A 22,310-nucleotide genomic window follows, 5' to 3' on the forward strand; every position below is an offset into this window, starting at 1 on the left:
GGTACCTACAAGGCACAAGTATGTAACTGTTTAGTGTTTTTATTATACCGACCTAAGCTAGGGGAAGTCTTTATTTAATAATTGTTTATACCTAAATAATAATAATATAGTTAGCATATCAGTAGTTATCTACCTAAATCCACTAGGAGCACAATATAATATATTAATCATAAAACTCATATAATAATTATGAAACTATCAACCACGTAAATGATATAGGTGAACTGGTGGTGTACCTATCTATATTGTTGGTGAACACCAACAATAAATAATAATGTATTCATAATAAATGTATACCAACATAGGTGCTTACCAATTTTTTTATCAGGACAATATACAAATAATTAAGGAAATTTATTATTAAAGTCAATATACGAAAGTACCTGCTTGATATAGGTACATAGGCAGGTATTTATTTTTTAATTATTATGCACCCATGCAGTTTTATGAAGCTACCCTTTTGTTATGGCGGAAATGAACGCCACGTTTAAATCACGCATGATACTAAATTTCCATGAAAACTTTTCAAAATTATTACCTACCCACATGTAAAAATTCCAATGAACCAATTTTTTCTATAATCTAAAAATCTTCCCGATTGAAATAACTGGGCAATCGAATTCCTGTCAATAAGCTATCTATCCTTGACGTTTTCTCTGACGATTCTAATGTTTTGTTGTACTTTCTAATAATAAATAAATTTCTGTCATTTTGTTTACAGTGGTTTCGATGGATTTCCAAGGTGTCATACGCTGATCATAGACTCTTTGGAGAGGGCAAAAAATATAACGTGATTTTTGTCAGATCGCCAATAATTTTTAATACCACTCATTTGAGCTCTAAAGGCAACGAGATACGAATGCAATTCGAAGCCAATACAATTTTACGACCAACATTTGAATTGAAAATATTTAGAACTTGCGTGAATTTGAATTTCCCAAGGATAAAGCTATCAATGGTGATAAATTTTCGACGAAATTCGCGACTGTTTCATCTGTTTATGGGCCGAATAATTAAAACAGTGGCGAAAGATCGAATGACTGAAGCCCTGTTCAACTTGGAAAATATATTCAAGGGTTTAAAATATTTCCCCGTTCACAAAATGCTATGAAGTGTAAAACTAAATCATTGACGATAAAATATAAATAACTCTATAACATAATAAAAAAAATACCTCAACGCACTGACATTTCATTACCATGGTTTGAATCTATGGTTAATAAATAGTTTGCCATATTTTTACTAGGTGGTAGGGTGACGCACCCAATTGTTGGCACTCCACCAATTATCAGCACCCTTCAAGTTAACGTAAAAATATAAGATATGTAAGCATAGTTAAGTTTGCCAAGTATAAAAAATGTGTTTAGCAATTAATATTGTTTACGACAAGCAACATTCATCACACCAGGATTAACAAAATAGCGAGAAAATAGTGCGTCAAAAGTGCTCCGTTGTGTTTTGTGATTTTTTCCGCCATTTTCTTTCTGCCACGGTAAGAAAATGTTTCAATAGCCTTGCTATTTTGTCTACATCTAAGTGTTTATCAATAAACTGACGATTTAAATGATTGCGGGATAGAGCCAGGCATTTGAATTTAAAATTTAATTTAAGGTTAATTGTTCGTTGTCTATGTTTAAAGGGTGCCAACATTTGGTATCGTGATTGAGTAGTTTTCCTATTATTGGCACATGTGCTAATAATTGGTTATTTTGATAAAGTATTATTTTTAACAGATTTTAATTTCTATAGCCTATATCATTAAGGCTCTAAGTAATTCCATTGATAAAAATATGTTACACTCGTTTTTTCCAAATGTTAGCCCCATGCTAATAATTGGTTTTGGCTTGTGCCAATAATAGGGTTAAATTATAGCTTGTGTCTTTATTTTCAGACTGAAGTATTCAAAATGGATCCAGTTAATGTGAAAAAGAGGAAAGAGAAGAAGAAGACTCTCGACAACACAATAATAAAAAGAAAAATATACAACCATGATAACTTGGTAAAAGCACTTGAGGCTGTAAAGTGCGGTATGAGTAAAAAACTGGCCGCAAAAACCTTTCATGTACCGAGAGGAACTATTCAGTTCAGGTTACGGAAAGTAGATCATCAAGACCTTCCAGGACCAAGTACAGTATTAACCAAAAACGAGGAAGAGACTTTGGTGAAATGGATTAAAGACTGTTGCCGCAAAGGATTCCCTAGAAGAAAACTAGATGTTCAATTGAGTGTTGCACATTTCATAATGAAAGCAAATAGAAAGAATCCATTCAAAGATGGAATACCTGGTAATAAATGGTACCAATTCTTTTTGTATCGTCATCCCGGATTAAGTATACGTGCACCTGAGGCAGTCACAGCATCAAGTGCGGCAGTGTCAGAGCAAGATATAAGAAACTGGTTCATTGGAATTGAAACCTACTTAAAAGACAACAGTTACTTTACCATTCTCTCGGATCCAAGTCGCGTGTTCAACGGTGACGAGTCAAACTTTCAGCTATGCCCAAAAAGTGGAAAGGTTATTGCAATGAGAGGTGAGAAGGATGTTTATGAAGTAGACCATGCATCTGCCAAATCTGCTCTAACAGTTCTATTCACGTTTTCTGCCAATGGAGATACCACGCCTCCAATGATCATATTTCCGAATAAAAGGTTGCCTAAGGATATAACATTAAATGTGCCAGGAGACTGGGGTATTGGTTTGAGCGATTCGGAATGGATGAAGGCAGAGGTATTTTATGATTATATAAAAAAACGTTTTACACCCTTATCTATTGAAAACAAAAAGACAACTCCCCGTTTTACTTTTTGTTGACGGACACAAAACGCACCTCTCTCTGGAAGTGAGTGAACTGTGTAAAAGCTTGGACATAGTTCTGGTAGCTTTATATCCAAACGCAACAAGATTGTTGCAGCCAGCCGATGTTTCAGCATTCAGGCCACTTAAGCAAGCTTGGAAAGAAAGTGTATTGAAGTGGAGGCGTGAAAACCCCTTAGCTGCACTCACAAAAACAGATTTTGTTCCTGTGCTCAAGGAAGCTGTCGTAAACGGCATTAAGCCTTCTACTGTTATAAATGGTTTTAGAACCACCGGTTTATGTCCATGGAATTGTGATGCAATCAATTTTAACAAATGCCTAGCACGTCAGAAAACTGTTGAAAATTCAAATACCGAAGAGAAGAACAATGACAATTTCAAAGAAAAGTCTCTATGAAAAGATACGTTTTATAACATAGTGGGAGAGAAAAAATTGAATGCCTTACAAACTCTTACCGAAGACTTTCTAATAGACATAGCTTAGAAAAAGCTTTTGAACTATTTCCAACATGATGAAAAGCACCAAGAATCAGAAATATTACATGAGGACAACCTTACAGAAGAAATCACTATAGAAGAGATGCCAATTTTATTTATGGATATCCTTGATAACTCACAGTTTGATTTAGTTACTGTGCAGAAATCTATTGAAGAAATGGGAAAAAACAAATTTGAAAGAAAAGAACACAAAACTTTGCTTGAAAGTGACTTAGTTACTTTAGATAAAAACGAAATGGAGATTCCAGAAAGTGGTTTAATAGCAACGTGCAAAGAACATATAGTTAAAGAATGCGAGATTATGGATATTATTAGTCAACAGAAAGAATATTTAACCCCTGTAAAATTAAGTGACGTTTTAGTAAAACCGAAAACACCTCAAAGAAAAGGCGTTAAACAAAGTGAAAGAGTTTCCTTTGTCTTAACTTCAGACGAATGGCAAAGCAAGGAAACCCAGAAACGGAGAGAAAAAAGTCTTAAAGAAGAACAAGTCAAGAAAAGAAAAGAGGAGAGAATCCAAAAACAAAAGGAAGTGAAAACTAAACAAGGAGAAAAGAAAAACCTTACAAAAAAAACAGCAGCAACGTTAATAAATAAACAGAGTAAGAAAGTGCAGTTCGGACCTGTGCAAAATACAACTAAAAGAGAATGTCAAGTGGAAAGAGAACCTAATGTAAAAAAAGAGAATATGATACCCGAAACGAAAAGAATCAAAGTACTGGCCGATATAAGATTGAACAAGCCTCTGGTGCCAATAGTTAACCAACACGTCTCGAATCCCATAGTTGATGAAGACAAGAAAAATGATGGGATTAGAGATCCTTTTGATAAAATTTTAAGCAGTCGTAAGAAATCATACACGGTGGAAGAACTTGAAGCCATTTTAAATGATGATGATTAAATATTTAAACGGTTAACATCATAAGAACTTACGTAATTTATTTTAGACACCTAAATATTTTTTGAGAATTTTTGATCTCAATTAGTTCCTGAATTTATTTAAATATAATCATTATTTCTTTTGAGGTTTTTTAAAAATAATGTAACCTAATAATAAATGTATGAATACTAGTGTAAAACGTGTTTAATTTGCATGATTAATACACTTTTTTGGATCTCTATTAACTGTGCCAATAATTGGAAAAGGTTGTGTCAATAATAGGAAAAAGTATGCCAATAATTGGAGTAAGGGCCAAACTCAGGAAATATCACAATTGTGTGCATATGCACAATACAAAAGTGTTATTGGAAGTATTCAAATAAAAGTTAAGTAAACATATTATTTAAATCAGAAACATAGGAACTTAGAAAGATAATTGATAGAATACTGTGCGAACTTGAACTGCTCAGTTCCCTTAAAGTGCCAATAATTGGGTGCTTCACCCTATTTATTACAGAAATCTGCTTATTCAAGAAGAGTTTGCAGTTTTCTGCATTCACACTGAAAATATCAAAGTAATATCCACATTCTGGCCATAGACAAATATAATATTTTTATTAGGTATTTGACTTTGTGTTTGATAAAATTCTTGATAAATTTATTACTGAAGCATCGGTTAGAACCACCCAAAACTAATGTAGGTAGGTACTTAAAACTAAAAACTTGATTCAACAGTTATTGAAATTGAGTTTCTTCTATCAACAATCATAGGTAACTAAAAGTAAAATAATGGCTATAAGTGACTTAAATAACTAAAAAGCTTTAATAAATCTTGATAAATTTTAATAACTTTTGATTTTAAATGCACTGCATACATTTTTATAAATATCAAAAGTTTATTAATATTTCTTGCCTAATTAAAGGTATTTTTGATGCGTAAATATTTTGTCAACGACAGAATCAGCAACTGGCAGCACTCAGATTATTTGACAACTTTCCATGTGCGTTGATAAGTGAGGTTACAGGTGTAAATGGTCAAGACCTACTATGTAGATATTTTGGAATAAGGTACGTTTTAATATACTTAGACTACACTGAATAAATCAAATATATCTGATAACGGATATATTATAATTGCATATTTGTTTTGTGTCATAAAACGAGTGTGCGAAACACGTTTATTTTATAAATGTCAAGTCAAATTTATTTACAATATAATTGAATGATCGCACTTGTTTTAGCATCACTTCTGTGGCAATTATGGCTAGCGATGACCTGCCAGGCTTTGCCGCCTACGGAGATGATGATGACGTTGGAAATGGAGAAATCTCTAAGAAGAAAGCAAAAAAGGGTGGAGGGTTTCAAACTATGGGGTTTGATCCCTCCATCCTCAAGGGTATAAAGAATAGAGGCTATAAACTACCCACTCCCATCCAGAGAAAGGTACAGTCATTCAATTCAATCTTTATAACAGTTACATATATATGATTCATTTATTATTTTTGAGAACATGTGCTTCCCTCAACCTGCATAGAAATGTTAATTCAATCCCTTGATTGGAGCTAATATTATTGCTATAACGAATTTTCTGTAACATTATATGTAAATTAGCCTGAAGCCAACAATGCATACAAGACCACACAAGACCAAGAACACAATCACTCTTGTCACTATACCTATAGATTAAATTAAATTATCTGAAAATCATTTTGCATTCTAGATTCATTTGTAGGCTTTGGCGATATCTATATTGTGTACCTACTTGCTGAGATTTATTTGCCAGGGTTGGACTGAAAATTTTTTGTATTCAGTAAATAATTTGTTTGGACTTATGGTGAACAATTAGGACATAAAATTCGTCACCAGCATAATACTCCATTTACATGTGCATATATTTACTGCTGAGAGTACGTATTATCGAGGCCATAATAAGAAAATGCACATGTGAATATGTAAGTATTATCATGCTAGTTGCAAGATTGCATACATTAATCAAAAAAGTTCAGAAGCTTATAATTTTTCATGCGATAGTTGGAACTTACATGACGTATGCAAATGCGCAGTAGAACGATAGTGGCGAACCTACCGGAAGAAATACAAACTACACCGTGCAGCGCATTTTGACTTTTACTAATTTTCACAACCTATCAAATAGCAGCATATTACAATGACAACGCATCTCACTTACGCTTGAAGAATGAGATTGGCGAAACAATCAGCACTATTACGTGTAAACAGTTAATATTGCGATAGTTTAACCCTCTGGCTGCTACGATGTTGTGCAAAATCCGGTCGAGGATTGCTACCAATAATTGTTGATAAATTAAAGTATTGTATTATTTTTAGACACCTTATTACTCTAATTGATTCTGCGAAATCGGAATATTATGAAAACACGTTTCGTAATTAATTTATCGTTTTGAATATATAACGAGGCAAGTAATTGACATATCTCTTTCTCGCTCTATCATACGGGCGATTGCGAGAGCGAGCGAAATGCACGATCCGCGCAGAGTTTTGATTTTTATCAGTTATTGGAAACAATCGGTTATGCCACACGAGGGATAATACAAAGTAGTGAAATTAGGAAACTACCCGGCTGAAAATAAAAATTTTGCATAGTGGCCTCGTTAAAAGATCTCGTACAATATGCGTGATTTGTGAAAAAGGTCTTCATGGTGTTTGTTTATTGGAACATTTATAATATGTATTGCAAATGATTTTATTTCATTATTTTTTTATAAATGAAACTGTTTTTATATAGCACAAATCCACTCTACTTTAAACACTGAGTTGAGTAAAAGTCTTTCCCATTATTTCAAATGCATAAAATAAAATAAAACATTGTCCTTCCACCAAGAATTTGACTGTAAACAAATTATTATATGGTAAACTGAAATTTGTATTTGGAATTGTTTTTATTGTAAAAAAGGTGATGCCATGAAAAAAAATACAATAGTTATAAGTTCTAAACCTACCCAGTCACAAATCATATATGAATCGGGTTATATTACACAACAATAAAACTAAATAGATAAACAATGTTTCGTACCACTGGTGCAGTAGTATGTTCCAAAATTAACTTAACATTTCAGGCATCAAAAGCAAAACGACGATCGTTGTTAGCATTTCTGGCCATTATCAAAAACAACGATATATCGTTGCGTAGCATTCTAAGGGTTAATTTACACCATTGGTGCCAGTAAATCCACTAGTACAGGCGCTATAAGTAACCAAAACAAATGTCAACAACAGATCACCATTTTCATTTAATTATTTTATAAACAATGAATCCAATGCGTCTAATGTGAAAATATAATGCTTTTCACAAATTCAATCACACTAAAAACTTTCTGGAATTTTTAATAAATTTTCACAAGATAGAGGGATGTATCATTCTTTATTAAACATAAGTACACAATTCGGCTTTTTTCTAATGGGTATGTTTCTGACATGTTTCCTAATGATGTACATTCTGGAATTGGTATTAGTGATACAAAAAGTTGAGGAAGCAACCCTGACTTTTATAGTTAGTATAGTATAATTAGTATAATATAGTATTCAATAGAGCCATCTAATCTAATTGGGGTACAATAATTACACCCCTTTTTAATGTATTTTCGATATTCATTATTCAGAGTATCCCTCTTACATTGGAAGGCAGAGATGTAGTGGCCATGGCTCGAACAGGATCTGGAAAAACAGCTTGCTTTGTTCTCCCGATGCTGGAGAAACTTCTTTCGTCTCCAGGAAAGACTTCGGCAGTTAGAACAGTCCGAGCTCTCATTCTCACGCCAACCAGAGAACTCGCACTTCAGGTAAAGTTTTAAATAGCTACATAATTTGGATATGTAAGTATTTAAAAAAAAAAATGGTAAATAAGAAAATTTCTCCCTACCTTTATATCTGAACTGTCATTAAAAAGGCACTCTAGAGAGGCGAAAATTAATAAATTTCATTTCTCATTACGTTCATAATTGTATGTAGAATGGTTGTCAGATTCTTCTGGCAGTGCAGGCGACTCATTTTGGTGTTAGTTTCGTTATTTTCAAATGACACTAACACCGTTGCAAAGTGATTTCATCGTGGCCGCAATGTAGAAGAATCTTTCCTTCCTCTACCTAAATTTATGCCATCATTTTTTTAAATATCCTTTTTGTATTTTAGACTCTGAAGTTTGTCCGCGAACTGGGAAAATATACCACTCTTAAAGTCAGTGCAGTCCTTGGTGGAGATTCCATGGAGCAACAGTTCAGCACCATGCACATGGGGAAACCTGACATCCTGGTGGCAACACCTGGACGATTCCTCCATTTGTGTGTTGAAATGGATCTGCAACTTTCCAGTGTTGGTATGTCTACGTTTCATATATTTTTATTATATTTAAAACTAAAAGGTATGCTCACAATAAATCTTTGAAGTTCTGCATGATTGTCATAGGAGGTCACGTGACAAAATGAAATAAATATTTATATTTTGACATATAATTTCTTGTATTAATTTCTCCACATTGTTCCAGAAATGGTTATCTTCGACGAAGGAGACCGTCTGTTCGAGCTAGGGTTTGGTGAACAGCTTCGAGAGATATTGGCTCGGCTTCCAACGTCTCGTCAGACTGTTCTCTTTTCGGCCACCCTACCTTCAGCCCTTGTTGAATTCACCAGGGCAGGATTGTCTGATCCCATTCTCTTACGGTATACAATACTTTAAATTTTCAGCTTCTTTTTCCATCGTTTTTAAGCATCTTCAATGCATCTTTACCATTTGTCGCATATGCGGTGATGCAAAACCTTAAATAACATCTTACTGTTAATTCTTTTGATAAACATAGATCTTAGATATTTATTTGGATAATCAAACACTTACGCCACAGTTTTAATTGATATAGTCACTTAATTTCAGCCCCATTAGGGGTTGGATTTTTATTATTGTTGTCCATTATGTTGATGTTAACAGTACATGTTTATTTCAGGCTTGATGTTGAATGGAAGTTGCCCCCAGAATTGTGGTTGGGCTACATTTACTGCCGAGGTGAACAACGCGAAGCCGCCTTGCTTCTTATTCTTAATCGCGTCCTGACTAAAGCCGCCCAGGCCGTCGTGTTTGTGGCTACCCGCCATCACTGCGAATATTTGCATCTAGTAAGTCAATCGGTCATAGGCATAGAATGTTTCACACATATTTTTTAAATTTCATTTGTACTTACTATATTTATTATATTCCATCCAAGCGTGTATCTAAGATTCTAAGGGAATAAAGGCACCTAACAATTCTCCTTTATGTGTAGATACTCAACCGTGCCAGAATTGAATCAGCCTGCATCTACTCTGGCCTTGACTCGTCAGCGAGAAAAATTGCAGCAGCCAAGTTCACCACTCGCAAATGTTCTGTTTTGCTCGTCACAGATGTTGCTGCCAGAGGTCTCGATCTCCCTGCATTAGACACCGTTATCAATTACCATTTCCCTGCCAAGCCCAAACTATTCGTTCACAGAGTCGGTAAGCTTAGATATTTATCATTATAATACTGCAACATTGAATCTGGAAACATTCACTTTTTAGATGATATTTCCCGTGCAAAGGAAGTACGCAGAGCTGATGTGTCTGGTTGCTATCGCCGACAGTGTTAATGCCGCGCTTGAGAAATATCGTATTTTTTAAATGAAATTTATTGTAAACATCCTTAGTTATGCAGGTATTAGAAATTATCTTTACAAATACACTTTACATTATAGTTTGATGGATAAAACACTACATAATGCAATATTTATTATGTTATGCATGTTACTGAGTCTGATCCTAGTTACACACATATTTTCAATTAAAAAAAAAAGGTAATTTCTTGAATCTGTCTTATACATCTCTATCTCTATATATATAAAAATCTCGTGTCACGATGTTTGTGGTCGAACTCCTCCTAAATGGTTCGACCGATTTTTATGATTTTTTTTATGTATATTTTTTAGGTATGAGAATAGGTCAACAAGTATATTTGATACTGATAGGTGATTAGGGTATCTCTATCCAGAAAAATTTTCTTTTATTTTTTTTGACAAATTTTTTTTTGTATTTTTTTTATTATTTGGCATAAAAAAATACCTATAACCCCAAATTTTCACTCTCCTACTCTCACCCTCCCATTTTTAATCGCGATTTTATTATTTTTGTATGAACAAATTTAACCGTCGTTCGTATTTCAAACAGAATGAAATTATTAATGTTGTTGAATGACAGATGTCGCTACGTCCGAGAAGAATTCAAGAGAAGCGTCGCGTCATTTTGACATTTCATTCGGCATATCACAACGCAGTGCGTGCAAAATTTTGTATGATTTATTTTAATTTATCTATTTTTATGTGAGTGTATTACAGTGCACAATGCCAGCAAGACGCAAGGGGGTCATTTGGGCCGTCGAACGAATAAAGCAACAAACATGCAAAATAGTAGAGCAGAAAGAACAGACGAACAAATCCAACAAGATAACAAAAAGGTGCGTGTAAGCATGTCGCAATTGCGTGCATCTCAATCACAAGAGGCACGAGCTCAACGAAATTAACAACGACAATTGGAACGGAGCCAAGCGCGCCGGTTTGTAGTTAACACACGCAGAGCAAATGACCGACAACGCCAACAAGTACATCGAACATTTACATCCGCTTCGTTCCTTCGTCTCGCATTCGAGTACGAGCCAGATATTGAATATTCCGCTCATCCAAAAGTGCTGATTGGTGCTATGGACAAAGAATGTCCCCATATTCATGCGCTCAAATTCAAACATGAGTCAGCCGGGATGTGTTGCGCATCAGGAAAAGTGCAACTACCAGAGATTGAGATACCACCAGAACCATTGAACGGCTTGCTCATCGGCACGGTTCCAGATTCAAACATGTTCCTGAAGTCCATTCGCACATTCATTTCATGCTTCCAAATGACTTCGTCCGGAGCAACAGAAATAGTTCACAATACTGTGGCAAATGGTCAACAATTCTATTCTACATTCAAAATCAAATGCCAAATATACCACAAAGTAGGCTCATAGCTGCCAATGCCAAACGAACCACATACATTTTTACAAATCTACTTCATGGGCGCGGCGGCGGTGAGGACATCAATCATGTGGATGCACGTTGCGGCTACAATAGCCTTAATTCGCCTAATGCCAGGCGCATCGTCGGCGAACTGGACGCCCTGTTGAATGAGCACAATGAATTATTGAAGTTCTTCAAAGCACACATGCACGAATTGCAAAGTGACAATCACGGTATTGTCATCAATCCTGATAAAACACTAGCTGGAGAGCACGTACGTCGATTCAATGCGACTGTTGTTGACGACATTGCTGGAATCATGGTTGGCGACCGCACATCGACGCGAGAAATCGTGATTCGAAGAAGAAACAATAATCTGGAGTTCATCGCTGACACACACCGTTCATACGACGCTCTCTAATATCCGCTAATTTTCTGGAAGGGACAAGACGGATATTGCATAAACATTAAACAACGAGATCCTGTCACAGGTAATTCATTCATTATAAACATCATTACTCATTTTGAATTGAGAAAATGAATGGTTGATGTTTTTTTGTTTTTATCGGCGGTCATCGTCTACAGCGCTCTATTCCTCTTTCTGTCATAGATCCCATCCCCACACACTTACGATACATTCGTTATTTTTTATTTAACAACCAAAATATTCACTGGAAACAGCGCTCGAAATGGAAAAATTTACGAACCGGAGCGCTCGACAGTTTTCTGAAGATTTTTACATAGTAAGGTTATCAAAGTTTATGTGTTTTTTTCATAAAAATAAGTGTTAGATTTTCTATTATATGGCCTATCCAGCTCAGACGGTCAAATTATCTATTCCACGAGACGGAGCGAAAATTTTACCGATTTAACGAATAGGAACGGCGCTCCGGTGCGTTCCGGTTCATTTCGAGCCCTGACTAGAAATAATTTATATGGCAGAACAACGTTTGCTGGGTCAGCTAGTATATATATAAAAATCTTGTGTCACGATGTTTGTGGTCGAACTCCTCCGAAATGGCTCGACCGATTTTTATGAATTTTTTTATGTATATTTGTTCGGTACGAGAATAGGTCAACAAGTATATTTCATACCGCTAGGTGATTAGGGTATCTCTATCCTGAAAAATTTTCTTTTATTTTTTGACAATTTTTTTTTTGTATTTTTTTTATTATTTGGCATAAAAAAATACCTATAACCCCAAATTTTCACCCTCCTACCCTCCCATTTTTTAATCGCGATTTTATTATTTTTGTATGAACAAATTTATCCGTCATTCATATTTCAAACAGAACGAAATTATTTATGTTGTTGAATGACAGATGGCGCTACTTCCGAGAAGAATTCAAGAGAAGCGTCGCGTCATTTTGACATTTCATTCGGCATATCACAACGCAGTGCGTGCAAAATTTTGTACGATTTATTTTATTTTTATCTATTTTTATGTGCGTGTATTACAGTGCACAATGCCAGCAAGACGCAAGGGGGGCCATTTGGGCCGTCGAACGAATAAAGCAACAAACATGTGAAATAGTAGAGCAGAAAGAACAGACGAACAAATCCAACAAGATAACAAAAACGTGCGTGTAAGCATGTCGCAATTGCGTGCATTCCAATCACAAGAGGCACGAGCTGAACGAAATCAACAACGACAATTCGAACGGAGCCAAGCGCGCCGGTTCGTAGTTAACACACGCAGAGCAAATGGCCAACAACGCCAACAAGTACTTCGAACATTTACATCCGCTTCGTTCCTTCGTCTCGCATTCGAGTACGAGCCAGATATTGAATATTCCGCTCATCCGAAAGTGCTGATTGGTGCTATGGACAAAGAATGTCTCCATTGTCATGCACTCAAATTCAAACATGAGTCAGCCGGGATGTGTTGCGCATCAGGAAAAGTGCAACTACCAGAAATTGAGATACCACCAGAACCATTGAACGGCTTGCTCATCGGCACGGTTCCAGATTCAAACCTGTTCCTGAAGTCCATTCGCACATTCAATTCATGCTTCCAAATGACTTTCGTTCGGAGCAACAGAAATAGTTCACAATACTGCGGCAATGGTCAACAATTCCATTCAACGTTCAAAATCAAAGGCCAAGTGTACCACAACGTAGGCTCATTGCTGCCAATGCCAAGCGAACCACATAAATTTTTACAAATCTACTTCATGGGCGGTGAGGACATCAATCATGTGGATGCACGTTGCGGCTACAATAGCCTCAATTCGCCTAATGCCAGGCGCATCGTCGGCAAACTGGACGCCCTGTTGAATGAGCACAATGAATTATTGAAATTCTTCAAAGCACACATGCACGAATTGCAAAGTGACAATCACTCTATTGTCATCAATCCTGATAAAACACCAGCTGGAGAGCACATGCGTTGATTCAATGCGCCTGTTATTGACGACATTGCTGGAATCATGGTTGGCGACCGCACATCAACGCGAGAAATCGTGATTCGAAGATAAGAAATAATCTGGAGTTCATCGCTGACACACACCGTTCATACGACGCTCTCCAATATCCGCTAATTTTCTGGAAGGGACAAGACGGATATTGCATAAACATTAAACAACGAGATCCTGTCACAGGTAATTCATTCATTATGAACATCATTACTCATTTTGAATTGAGAAAATGAATAGTTGATGTTTTTTTGTTTTTATCGGCGGTCATCGTCTACAGCGCTCTATTCCTCTTTCTGTCATATATCCCCATCCCCACACACTTACGATACATTCGTTATTTTTTATTTAACAACCAAAATATTCACTAGAAATAATTTATATGGCAGAAAAACGTTTGCCGGGTCAGCTAGTATTAAATAAAAATGAGTTTAAATATAAATCGATAATAGATGTCTGTAACAAAATGGCATTGAGTTTTTCTTTGCTTTTCAGGAAGAAGTGCCCGTGCTGGTCGGTCTGGTCGAGCAATCTCAATTGTCTCCCCTGAAGACATCGCCCACTTGTTGGATCTCCATTTGTTCCTCGGTTCAAATCCAGTCGCGTCGGATTGCCTGGAGAAATCCGGTTCTATTGACGATTGTCCGACCCTGGTTTGGGGAGCTCTGCCCACAGACCAGCTGGATATGAGGCAGGCTGATGTACTTAATTGGCAGCAAGATTCTTCTGATATTGTGAGTAACTGTAAATTCTTTTTTGGCACTACAGCTCTATTGGAGAATTGGTTGTCTCTGGACAGTCTTCGGTTTCATCACATTTGTATTTTTTGGTACTGTTAGTTTTATCATCAAAGTTGAGGAATATTTTAAATGAAAACACCAAATCAAATGTGTTCGCTAAATCTCTCGTGTGGGTGTAATCTAATCTACTCTTACCCGTGAAGAAGGTGAAAAAGACTGCTAAGACTTATTATGATATAAGTTGCAATGCATTTCCCATTATCAATATGTACATGTATAACAAAAAAAGGGATAGTGAATTACCATATTTGCTCCTGTGCGGAGCAAAATATGGACCCACACAAGGTGGGGGTTATGTCCATATTAGGTCCATGCACTAAATCAAATACACATTGAAAAAACATGGGTTTTTTCCCCCAAATTCTGGTAGAAAACAATAAAAACTTGTCTTTTCAGTACCCAAACAGGGAGGCGGCTATTCATAGTTTGTTTTTAGACTTATTCATAGGTATTATTACATCATGCTAGGCTTTTTGGAATATTTTTTTATATTTGGTTGGATAGACTTGCATTTTCAATTATTTCTGTTTGTAATATGTATGTACTTAGTTACTTGAGTTCGTTTCTAAATTGACAATATTTATTTTTTCCTAGACTGACATGCAGCGTGTGTGCCGCAATGCGTGGGGCCAGTACCTCAGATGCCGAGAAAATGCTTCCAGCGAGTCAAACAAGCGCGCCAAACTTCTTAAGCCGCCCGTCAAGATCCATCCATTCTTTTTAAACAAAAAGGATGCCAAGAATCAGAATCAAGTGTCTACTGAAGAGTTTCTCTCACAAATGAAGAACTATAGACCCAGAGGAGTAAGTTCATTAATTAAATTGGAAACTAATTTTTGTGTGACAGTCCGTATTAAAATGAAGTTTTTAAAATATTTTTTTGTATGCTTTAGATGGATTTTGAAAGTTATAAATCGTAATAATGATTAACATATCATGTGAAATTACACAGAATATGAACATATTTTTGTTGAATTTTAATAAGTATGTATACATACATACAAATAGACATCTCAAATACTTGCAGTATGTAGTTAATGCCCTCAATAATCTCATGTCCGGTATATATGCAGTTCGCCGTATCACACTTGACCGTGAAATGTTGTATCGGAAATATATGGTCGTATATTAAAGACATACAATTTACATGTAACCCAATAATCTGCAGAATTTGATTTATCCATATTTGGTTTGGAAATTTCTGTTTCATTTCTTATAGATGAAATAATACAATTTTTTTGTAAGACAAATTACTCATTAAATAATACATAATATGCAATTAGGAGCATGAGTGGTAAAATGTTTTATTTCTGTTATATTCTTTTTTATTCAACAAATCAATAGTTGAAGTTGACCCTCAAAAAGGGGTCGAAATGCAAAAACTAAATTTTACAGGAGAAAGGAAAACAAATCAAACAACAAGAATTTCAGTGATATATAGTACCTACCTACGATTTTTAGGACAACGAATGTCAATGATTAAAAATATAACTATACATCACTGAAATTCTTATTTATTTATTTAAGTATGTTTCCTCTCCTATAAAATTTTGGTTATTTCATATAGACCCCTTTTCGAGTGGCACCTTCAGTTTTTATTAGACAGTCGTTCCAGTAGTTAAAAAAAACAATATTAATGCTTGTTAATTAATTTATTGTCTATTTTCAGACTATTCTTGAACTGGGAGCAAAAAACGATGCGCCTAATTACATCGCAATGAAGGCAAAACGATTGTGGCACAAAGACAAAATAAAGTTAATTGTAAAGTCAGAACTCAACGCTGGGATATTGCCTACTCGTACACAGGTATTTTACGTTACTATTTTCTTTTATATTAGTATACTAGAGGTCAAAGGCATGCACTAAACTGTCACTGAACGTTTGGCGGTTATTTATTGAGTTGCAATACCACTAAATAGTGGCAGAATTACGCACATAAGTTCATTTTATCCTGCGAAATTTCACCAAAATACAATACTATTCTATTTTCTTGAATTCTGAATACAATATACATACTTCAGTATTGGTGGTGATGTAAATTAGATAATTAGGTCAATTTAACAGTGACATCTCTGCACGACTTGTGTATTTATTGAACTTATTTATTTTACTTCTCATTCTTATACTGATTACATATTCACACATAACCTTTAAATAACTGATATTTTAATGACTGTGTTTGTTCATTAAAACAGCCTACCAAGAGTGATGAAAACAATGAAGAAGATCTAGCTAAAGCCTTTCCAACCATAATTGGTGGCCATACAAAGTTTGACGAAAATAAAATATACTCCAAGAAGCGGAAACGGACCAAGGAAGTCGCCAGAGATCCAAATTACATTCCTCACCAAGCCAGCGATAATCACACCGAAATGGGGTATGTATACCTACATTCTTGTACAATAAAATATTTTTTCAATATTCCATCATATCTTTTGCCAGATAGAGCATATGACCGTGCGTAATGGAGATGTCTTAGCAAATGATTGATTGTTAATATTCACGTAATCTATTATTTTAGACAGGAAAAGAGATAAGAGGCAACATCAATTTTTTTTCCTCCGTCACTACAACCCTGGGTTTAGCTGCCTCAACAGATTCCTCCGCTCTCCTTTTCTAGTCATTCACTCCTAATGCTCAGAAGTCTCTCAAGAGGGACAACATCATACACACACTTTACACATACATACATATTACCATATTTGTGAAATAAATTACTTTGCAATAGATTGGACTCGGATCTAGGATGTTTTTTTTTCTATATGCCTTTATGGATACCTCGCATTTACTATCGAGGTTTCTTTAAGAACTTTAGCACGCAAACTACTCTACTTGATGCTGATCAAATGAAAATTGAACCGGCTGAGAAACATGCCTTATTAAAAACCATTCGTCGACCCGCATCGGGTATTGCTAATTTGAATTCGGCCAGGGCCTATGAAACTGCCTTACAAAAACCCTGGAAAATTCTTTGTAGCGCAAGGTGGTGGTGATTCTGATAAATATTTTGTCATATTCATTGGGAACTGAGAACTGCGATTTATAGTCGAGTTTTTCCCGTGGTAAAAGAAATGTCACACAAGACTGATATTCTGAGCATATACTTATCCTATCTTACATATGAAGCGCCTAGTTTCAAAAGCCCCTAAAACGGTTTTTCAAAATTTTTGGGTTAGATATGTATTTAGATGGATATTTTTGTTACCTATACGATGGCCAAAGATTGAACTTTAAAAAACGCCAAAAACCGTCAATACGTATGATCAAAAATTAGGATAAATTTCAAAACCCGCTAAAATGGTTGGATGTGCTTTTCAAATACCCCTAAAATGGAAAGCCAAAATACTCTTTAGAATGTAACAAATTGAAAAATAAATACACAAAGTTCACAGATTTAATAGATATGTTTTTTTCTCATTTTTCTCAAAACTACCCAAAATCGTTTTTCTCATTTTTCTCAGAACTACCTAAAATCGTTTTATGGGCTTTTGAAACTAGGCGCTTCATATATTGTAGTCTGATATTGTACTAGACATAGATTAAATTGTAAGATATTATTTTGGGTTATCTAGTAAATTTGTCTCCTAAAAGCTGTGCAGTTCTTGGCCCTTGTAGCCAGAAAGGATAATAACAAATTTTGATAGACTCATCGTCAGCGGGGTAACATTGAGGGTTGATGTGGAAGAGAAAGATCTTTTACTCGATTCTTGCCACTTGTTACATTCACCCATACGGACAACAGAATACAGAAGTCATCATAAAGATCTAACAAGGGGAGCTTTTGAATGGAGTCACGATTGAAGAACAGGATAATTAATTTGAAAGAATCTTCTGATGATAATTTTTTGTGATATTTTAAGGTTGGCTGTCCACTTTGGATCGGAGGCTCAAAAAGCACAACTGGAATTGGCACCTGACACCCATGAAGATTTGAGAAAAGGCCATCAGAGTATGAAATGGGATCGCAAGAGGAAAAAGATGGTGCATGTTGACCCTGTTAGTATAATTTTCATTGTTTTTTCGCTTTCTGTATGTTATGAAAAGTATGTGTGTATCTTTCCACCTCTACTCGAAGGCCTTCTCTAGCCTACCACTACACTCAGTTCACAGCTCTTTTTGTTGGCTTGTATTTTTGTCAAAACTGTTTTTTGAATAATTTTGTATGAATTTTTCTTTTTAGGATAATGGTAAAGGCAAAATGATCCGAACGGAATCGGGAGGAAGGATCCCTGCATCATACCGCAGTGGCCGCTATGAGGCATGGAAGGAGAGGAATCACCAAGCTGAAGAAGACCCAGGGGGTGATGACGATGATGATGCTGGTGCTGGTGCGCAGCCTGTCCAACAAAATAGACCAGGTAATTCGAGTAGTAAATAGATGTTTTATTGACAGGCAACATATCACTAAGTCGGCTCGCACATTAGAATTCGCCTCATGCGCCGCATGTCGAAATCGTCGATGTGACGTCATCGTTAATCCACATAACAAACGTTGCAAAATGGAGCTTCGCAGATTGGTCAAATGCGACAGAACAACAGATGCAACATACAACACTCTTCTAGCATATTGACGGTCGTGCGCGCCGAGATTGCGCGAAGCTTTCGTTGCGGACATTTGTTGTACTAGCTAGACGTCAGTGGTCTTTCCACACACAACACATCAAACTGAGACATCAAATAAACAAAAATGGCAGATGAACGTTTCAACATTATGACTGAATCTTGCATAATTCTTATATAAATCTTAAATAAATTTTGCATAATGTGTTTGGCTGGGACTATATTATTATTTTGACGTTTCGAGACGCGAGTGTTGCAAGTGACACTATTAGGTGTGCGCGTTCGTCATGTGCAACAATGCTTGGAACTATGTCGCGTCGTACGAGGCGAGTTTTGATATGGTAGCCGCCTAAATGTATCGATGCAACATTATCAAAGTACATACATACCTAACAATGTCTGAAAAGTAACCATACCTTTATGGACAACTGTTAAGTGTAGTTATCAAGTAGGAATATAAAATGCATAGTCTTCAGAATTATGAATGAAAAAGTTTTTTGTAGTTTTTTTCTGTTCTAAATATTTTTTTTATTATTTCAGTATCTGAGTTCAGACCGCAATGGATTAAACACAATGAAAGATTAGCACAGAAGAAAGCCAATAAGTCCAATAATGAGCTGAAGACCAACCAACAGATCCTAAAGGACAGATTGAAGAAGCAGAAAATGAAGGCGAAAAAATCTAAAGGGAAGAAAGGAAAAGGGAAACCCAAAGGGAAGAGCCGGGGGAAGAAACGATAGATCTACTTTCATTTTTTGTAATTTAAAAAATAAAACAAATATATGAAATACGCAGACTTTACTCAATGGATGATATTATTAACACAATCACTGCTGACCTTTTAATTACCACATTTAAATAACATGTTAATTATATCTAATGGCCAACTACTCCAAACGCGCCAGTCACGGAGTTAGCACTAAATTAGTTGTGTTTTCTTGCTTTCAAAGTGCAATCATGCAATCTATTATGTATGAATAAATCAAGATCGTGTTTTTTTTGTAAGGCAGTCCTATGGATAATGTAATATGTATATGTATTAGTAATGCCGTGACTCTAGGCGACTATTCGTTGTCATCAGATATGTTTAAGAAACAAGAAATTTTAAATGAATTATAAAAAAGTATTATTGTCATTTCACACTATTAGGTAATCCAACATTGGTTATTATTTATAAATCTATTGAGTATGGTTTGCGAGTTTTCTCTGAAGATGTTGCTGTATATTTTCATTCATATTTAATGCGAATAAAAGTGATGGCATTGCGAATGAGAATTTTATTTTGTTATTCCAGTATTGTAATGCATACGAAAGGTGCTCTTCTATAAAATAAAAAATATTTTATATTAAATCATAATGTTTTTTATTTACCTCTACAATTCTAGTAAATCCTTGGTAGTTTAAAACAAGCCAAAATCCTAGTTCAATGATGGTTCATTCCTTATATAATATAAGTATTGGCAATGAATTTTAAAAAAATGTCAAGAATTAAAAATAAAAAGTTACAAAATTAATACACAATTTCACACGATATGTATATTTCTAATACTCAAAAATCACATGAAAAAATGTTTAAAAACCTATCGATTTTCATAAATTGATTATTTGATTAAAGTGATTTAATATACATAATTTTAAAAAAATGTATTATAACCGATAGAAAAAAATCGTTTTTTTTTTTTAAAGTAAGAACCTGCAGGAATCAAACCTGCATCTCTCCAGGTATCGCGCCTGCCACGCTTAGACCACTATGCTAAAGCTGTCATACTAATTATGACAAATTTTAACTATTGACTCTTATAATACTCTCTGAAGTGCTTCCCAAATTGAACTACGATTGTCAATCGACTTTTCTATTTTAAATCAAAGTAGGTATTACTTTAATTACTAGCCGACGTCACAGATTACTCCAAGATATTTTTGTGTTGTAATTTACTTGAACTTACTAATAATTAAATAAACTTTTTTTTTTATTCAACGATTAATTCACAAGATTTAAGAATGTAATATTCTAAGTATTAAACATACATAATTTTGAAAACACTTCTGAAAAAATGTATTATAATCAATTGAAAAAATCGTTTTTTTTTAAAAAAAAAAGTAAGAACTCGCAGGAATCAAAACTTCATCTCTCCAGGTATCGCACCCGCCGCGCCTAGACCACTGTTAAAGCTGTCATACTGATTGCTGATATGGAAAAAATATTGTATAAAAACAAAATACAGCTTATATTGTATCACTGCTTGTCTCCCTACTAAATGTGGTATTGTGGCTGTTTTTCCGATAGCCAATTTGGCCCTTTAATAATATAGATAATTTAATTATCTAAATTCAAATTAAAACTTGAGGTACAAATTTTAATTGTTTCATGAGAACTACAGGATGCAAGCCACATCCTCTGGGAATGTCTGAGAATGTGCTCTATGGTCCGAGAGGAAAGAGATGCTCAAGTCAGTCCAACCAACTTGGTTGGAATAACTGTTTGGTCGACTGGGCTGTCCGATATCTGGTCGCCACGAAGACACGATAGTATTAAAAAAAAATCAGGATCTTATTGAGGATTTGAGGATCTCTTCACATAGTTATTGTTCATATTGTTTTAACTTCGTTTTTTATATTGTATAATACATTGTATACCTACCATTAAATTCATTTATTTGTGTTAATTGGTTAATACTCCGTGCTTTTCTCTCATGGCACTTTTATTAAATTAAGTACGTCAATCAGCAAACTCAGTCATAGCTCACTTGAGAGCGTGGCTATCTTAGTTTTGGGTATCTGCTCCTGAGACATTACCAGGCGTAAAAACTACTGATGCTTCCCATCAAATGTAGGGTCTCGTGATACTCTCGAATAAGACCGAGTGTGGTGCGGGCCGGTTGGTTTGGAAAGGGTCTTTGTTTGTGTTGTTCATCAGTTAGTTGAGAATGTACTTTCTTAAAACTCTTGGCAGAAAATGCTTGTTCGCAAATCGATACCCTATTTCAATAAGGAAACAACTTAAAATTTCAAAGTTTTCATTTAATAATGCACAATCAATGTAGAAAAGTCTTCTCTTTATAATTCAGCAAAAAAAATATCAAAAATTTCGTCAATGCGTCATAAAATCGAATACTGAACCCTTTCTGAGTTTAATCATTAATAATAATTCAATTATATACCCACTGAAATGTCTGGATTCCACTAAACTAAATTTAAAAAAACATACATTTTCATCAAAATCAAGGCATTAAAATAAGCATTTCTACAAAAATTATCATATACGCCATTATCTTCGAACAAGGTTTTTCGAGTTGTTTCCTTATTATAATATG

General features: G+C 35.1%; 1 protein-coding gene across 1 annotated transcript; it reads left to right on the forward strand.

Moving 5' to 3' along the window:
• The first annotated feature begins 5,171 nt into the window (after positions 1-5,171).
• Positions 5,172-20,347, forward strand: LOC147079091 (ATP-dependent RNA helicase DDX54). The gene is made up of 14 exons (XM_085953361.1): positions 5,172-5,261; positions 5,435-5,636; positions 7,832-8,011; positions 8,361-8,544; positions 8,713-8,887; positions 9,166-9,334; positions 9,481-9,691; positions 14,131-14,369; positions 15,030-15,239; positions 16,105-16,242; positions 16,632-16,813; positions 18,297-18,432; positions 18,617-18,794; positions 19,537-20,347. The coding sequence occupies exons 2-14, from the start codon at positions 5,454-5,456 to the stop codon at positions 19,734-19,736; spliced, it is 2,385 nt and encodes a 794-aa protein (XP_085809487.1). The 5' UTR covers positions 5,172-5,261; positions 5,435-5,453; the 3' UTR covers positions 19,737-20,347.
• Positions 20,348-22,310: the final 1,963 nt, after the last annotated feature.

Source organism: Rhyacophila brunnea, unplaced genomic scaffold, assembly GCF_057557595.1.
Source record: "Rhyacophila brunnea isolate RB1 unplaced genomic scaffold, BYU_Rbru_1.0 scaffold_10, whole genome shotgun sequence".
Taxonomy (NCBI): Eukaryota; Metazoa; Arthropoda; class Insecta; order Trichoptera; family Rhyacophilidae; genus Rhyacophila; species Rhyacophila brunnea.

Bases quoted from the DNA above. Each gene is read 5' to 3' on its own strand.
- LOC147079091 (XM_085953361.1), top strand. From the start codon at position 5,454: ATGGCTAGCGATGACCTGCCAGGCTTTGCCGCCTACGGAGATGATGAT. The intron at 8,545-8,712 runs GTATGTCTACGT...ACATTGTTCCAG, and splicing joins TCTGCAACTTTCCAGTGTTG to AAATGGTTATCTTCGACGAA. The intron at 18,433-18,616 runs GTTAGTATAATT...TTTTCTTTTTAG, and splicing joins AGATGGTGCATGTTGACCCT to GATAATGGTAAAGGCAAAAT.